Raw genomic sequence first — 5373 nt, 5'->3', positions numbered from 1 at the left:
TAGCCAATTTGGATTTGGATACTTTTTGAGTTATCAAGCTCATCGTTTCTTTCTCTATTTCAGATGTTGAGAAGTTCGTAGAAAATTGGGGCTATCGTTGAGAAGACGGTGCATGAGAGAAGAGTATTAGGATTTGTATTACAAATATGTTACACTCACACATTGGTGTTTAGTCACTGTTAGAAAATTGGATAGTTCATTGTTGCGAAATTTCTTGTCAGTTATAATATTCTAGGAAATTTCTTTTAGCTATTGATTTTTTTAGAGATTAGCTAATGTTGAACTGTTTGCTTTTGTTTATGAGAGAATAGTCCATGAAATTTTAATATGTCATTGAATCTTTATGAATGTATGGTCATTAACTCATTATCACATACCTAGCTTGTATGTTGGGTTTGAAACATGACATAATGAAGTTCGGGTAGTTTTATGTCATGTGAAACTTGCTTGCAACATCCCTTTTACATGAGAGTGTCTCACACTTATAGAGTTCACGTGAAAATGATATTCCATGCAGCTATTATTCCATAATAAATTTTGTGTGGTCCCTTTGCATCAACCTATTTACTCAATTCTCACCATCAAAAGAAATAATAATAATAATAAAGGTGATGCTTAGGTCTAGTGCACTGGACTCATTTAGATGTAAGTGAACACGTGTTATTATCTCAACAAATATAATGCAACTAGACATTATACCCAAATCTCATCCTATTAATAATTCCCGTTTTGGACCTCAAACAGTCCATTCGAATTCAAATGGCTAGAAACTAGAAAGAGCCTCTTATTTTGTTTTTTGTTTTTCGTTTTCTCCTATAATCCTATGAAAAGCTAGGTAACAAATGCATGACCTGCCATGACCAAGACCATTCCTACCAGGTTTTATTTTTTTGGATGACTATTGCCAATTGCATTGTCCTATAGAGAAAAACCCTAATACTAATTCCCTGTAGTTCCTTGTTGGCTGAAAAAACTAAAGGTTTGTTTGAGATTAGCTTATTTTGCTGAAACTAAAAACTTTTTTCTGAAAGTACTGTAAATAAAGATAAAAGTTAACTGAAATAGTACAGTGAGATCCATGAATAATACAAAAAAGTGAAATGAGACTCATAAATAATAACAAAATAAGCTAAATAGTAAAATAAACTGACTTTTTAATTCGGAGCCAAACATAAGCTAACTCATGCGAAACCAACCAAGAAAATTAAAATTAAAACATGAAAAATAACTATGGACGTTTCTGATAACGTCTATCTAAAACGTGTGTGATGTCCAGAAGTGCACTTTCTAGCCACATCATAGGCAACATAGTATTAGTCTATTCAGAATAATATCATTCATTTTCCACAACCTTTGCGCGATGCTTTTAAACAATTAATGGTGCATTCTTTACGCACAATAACAAACAAATTATACAATGGACGAAGATGTAGTGACAACTAAAACAATTATTTGTACAAATCTGCAATGTGCCATGCCATGTAATGGTGCCTTCTTTTCTTACACAACAATGTGGAGGTGCTAAAAAGACTAAGCAGGCAAGAAACTTTGTTAAGTCACTGTGACTGGTACAGTTTCGACATGGCCTCTCTACAACACAAGCAATTAATGAACATCTGCTCACAACCTAGAGACAACCAAAAATCTTGAGATATGAGAGAGAAAAAGCATAAAAAGAACACTCCTTGCACCTTAAATGTCATTGGTATTTCGAACTTTACAATTGAATACTTTCATCCAACTATACATGCAACATTGATCATACCTTTGTACTGACAATAATGAATAAGAAAACAAATCAATTGGGACGGTCATTGTCCTCAATCTTTGCACCACGCTTTTTTGGTCTCAATGCACTCATCCTGCTCACATGAATACCTGAACTTTTGACCTTTACAGTCATTGCTCTTTTCCTCTCCAACCCAGCAGAAGCACACATCTAAAGGTAGTTTTGTTATTGACAGCTAGAACTCTTTCAACTCTCTCTTTTCTCTTATTGTGAGGTAAACTTTGAGCTGATTGGTGGGCTCCACAAAGGCGGCCAAAATAGTACAGAGGATCAGCATAGCACGATGATGAAGAGACGATGCCTTTCATGTTGGTTGGCTGGACAAGTTTTACAAAATCCTCTATCTCTGCAAAGCATGAGTGATCTGAGTATGGAACAGAATATATGTACTTATGAAACTTTTCCACAGAACCTAAATTTCCATTTGGCTTTTCAGTATGGTTCCCACCATTTCCACTCCATTTGCTTCTGTTGTAACGAGAAGTTAAAAGGGAACCGAAAAGTTTGTCACCATTTTCAAGAGGTCTCACCACCCATGGAAGACCAGATGGCATGATACCTATAGTTGGGTGCATTGTGTTTAGTCCCTCTAAAGTTTCAACGCTAAAACTGTAACGAGGAACAGCTCGCACTCTTGTAAGAGAAGTCTTGGTTGTGAATATGTCATGGAACCCAAGAAGATGCATAGTTTGCAAGCGTTCTGGCCACACCCAAATCTTTAATAAAGAAAACAACAAAGTTGGGTGAACAAATGAACAGTTAACAAATAAGAACAAAAACAATTAGATAAAAAATGTCAAATATATGCATTTAACTACTTAATTTGATGTAGAGGAAAAAAAGTAGTAAGAATATCAGTGTACTTTTAGACTTTTAGTCATATGATAAATGACAGTGTAAGTTCTCCAGATAATTCACGGTATTTTGTCAATTTATAAACAACCAAAAGGAAATAAATTTATGATCAAAGATTAGATCATTTGGCCTTCTTCCAGTGATTTTCAAAGTGGAAATCCAACTTAGCCGCATATTCGCAATAGTATGTCATGTTCTTTTACAGAGACCATCATAAGAATCCACAAATAAAAAAGATGGGTCTTCCTCTTACCTTTATTTTAAGTTCATGTGAAATGTGAAGCAAAAGGTCTTCTTTTCCCAGAGAGTCAATCCCAATAATTATGTCATGTTCAGGATGGGAGACAATGATATCAATAACCTGTAACCAGCCATCAAATAATTAGACTGTAAAACAAATTTCTTCTAGTATCATGATATTTTTCAGAGAAAAGTAGAATGATATTTTATGGAATAGATCTCAATTATGTAAAAATCCTAAACTAGAGAGTACCAGTAATTTATTCTGTACAAGCAATTCACAGCTGCTTGTGACCAAGATATGTTAAAACCGAAGTGGTATTCAGAAGGTTTAACGAAGTAGAACTAGTTCTTCAGTTAATTGCCCCTATGAAATGCATAAAACTATATCATACGATCTAAGCAAAACTAAAGAAATCCCAGAGAAATGTGCAAATGCACCTGTTGAGCAACAATTGCTCGAGATGGAAAAGCGTATGATGGATTGCAGTATGTGTTATCCAAGTAAAGGATGTCGACTACATCATCCTTAAGAGCATTGAGGAGCATGGTCCTTCCTATCTCTGCCCTCTTACTAGTTGTTTCCCAACGGAAATCGCCAGTGTAAAGCAAGCAGCCAAACTCGCCACGAAACAAGAACATAACTGCACCTGTTTGGATAAAGAACTATCAAGCAATTTCTATGATGATGCAGTTTAAATGAATAAGACCTCGCAATGGACTAATGAGGTTCAAAATTAGAACAAGGTCCATGTTTCAAATATATTATCAGTGGATAAGGTTTTCACCATACAAATCAAAAGATTCAAGCACATCTTCCATTAAAAAAAAAAAAAAAAAAAAAAAAAAAACCACAACCAGATTCCACGAACAAATTTAATTAGAATAGGAATGTAATGACATTGATGTAATTAAAACTGGGTTTGCAGGAAAATGAACAGTTTCCAACTGGATGCAAGTTACAGTGTCTAATAAATGTATACTGACTGGCACAAATAAGATGGAAATTCTGTTTAGCTAAAAATTAAGCTAGAGAAGAATGTTGGTTTGAGAAGATGAAGCAAACAATTGGGGAGCAATGTAAATATACCGGGACAATGGTGAGCGTCGATGGGCATGACTTGAAGAGTGGAAGAAGAAGCGGAGGAAGGGGAGACGAGAGAGATGGAGTGCCAAGTGCCGACGGCCAGTAGGCGGAGGAGGGAGAGGTTGAAGCCAGGGAATTTGAAGGGGAAGAGCTTGGCGGTGAGTCGGGAGCAGAAGATTGGACCCTTAGCCCAGCTGGAAGATAACCCTTGGGTGTGGTCCGAATGCAGGTGCGTCAAGAAGTACGCCTGGCTGTGCCCCGTCCACCTGTCCACCGATATCAGACCCTTCTCCATTTCCACAGAATCTCTCTGAGAGAGAGAGAGAGAGAGCAAGAGAGGTTTCTGTTGTTTTGGTTTTGGGCGGCGAAATTGGTTGTTTTTTAAAGTAAAGTTGAATATCTTTAAAGGATTTAATTATAATTTTTTTATACGTTCCCTTTAAGAGATGGATAATTTAATTTAGTAGAACAGAATCGTGTTAAGTTGTTTTCAATATATATATATATATATATATTGCGTTAAGTTTATTTCAAGTATTTTCTTTTTTATTGTTGACCATCAACTTGCAAGCGTAGCTTAGTAGTTAGACTTTAGCTCTAACTTTGACCAACTGTGCCTAGGTTTTAATCCTGGTAAGCACACTTTTCTATTTTTTTTTTCTTAATTAACAAGCAAGCTTGGACCGTGATTGAACCACCACTGGTTCTACTTGAATCGTGTGGTCCAACCGCGATTTAAAGGGTTCACTGGATTTCAAAGAAATCCGATTGTTGATGACTCTTTTTTCGCCCCACATGACACTACTTCATTGGCAACCCACGCCACATTAACATATGTAAGGTTGAATTTATTCAACCATCTAATTGGCTTTATTCCGTGCCAAATTTGCTTGTAATTCAGCATTTAGTAACCCTGTATTTAGGTGGGATTGTTGTAAGGGTAGTGAGTGAGATAGTGTGAAGATTGCTCAAGAGTGTGCAAGAAAACAGAGTGTCGCGGCTAGGACTCGCGGCTGGACTCGCGGCTTCAACCCGCCAGAAGATGCACACGTGCCAAGCATGCTGGAAGATGAACAGTCATGCTAGCTGGAGCACTACAGGACAAAACAGGACAACTGGCCATACGGTTAACTCGCGACTGGAACTCACGACTTAGTCAAGCCGCGAGGTCAAGCCGCGAGCCACCCCTGTTTTGGAAAAACCTGACGTTTCGCATTCCACTCCTTTTCAGTATAAATACCCTTTTAACCCACGATTGAAAGAGAGCTTCCAGAGAGAATTTTGAGAGAGAAACCCTAAAGAAAAACCAAATTGTTTCACCCACAATCTCTACCTTAGAGTCTCATCAAATTCCCTCACTCTCTTCCTCTCCATTGTCAAATCCTTGAGAGGCCTTTATACC

The 5373-nt window shown here is 37.0% G+C and overlaps 1 protein-coding gene across 1 annotated transcript; it reads right to left on the bottom strand.

Annotated features, from left to right (window-relative positions):
- Nucleotides 1-1694: 1694 nt before the first annotated feature.
- Nucleotides 1695-4331, bottom strand: LOC126695437 (uncharacterized). Its single transcript, XM_050392195.1, is given in 5 exon segments — nucleotides 1695-1938; nucleotides 1941-2505; nucleotides 2898-3005; nucleotides 3326-3534; nucleotides 3975-4331. Coding segments are annotated over 5 exon segments (1314 nt in total). The 5' UTR covers nucleotides 4267-4331; the 3' UTR covers nucleotides 1695-1798.
- Nucleotides 4332-5373: the final 1042 nt, after the last annotated feature.

The sequence above is a fragment of the Quercus robur genome, chromosome 8, assembly GCF_932294415.1.
Source record: "Quercus robur chromosome 8, dhQueRobu3.1, whole genome shotgun sequence".
Taxonomy (NCBI): Eukaryota; Viridiplantae; Streptophyta; class Magnoliopsida; order Fagales; family Fagaceae; genus Quercus; species Quercus robur.
This window is presented reverse-complemented; position numbering and strand designations above follow the sequence as displayed.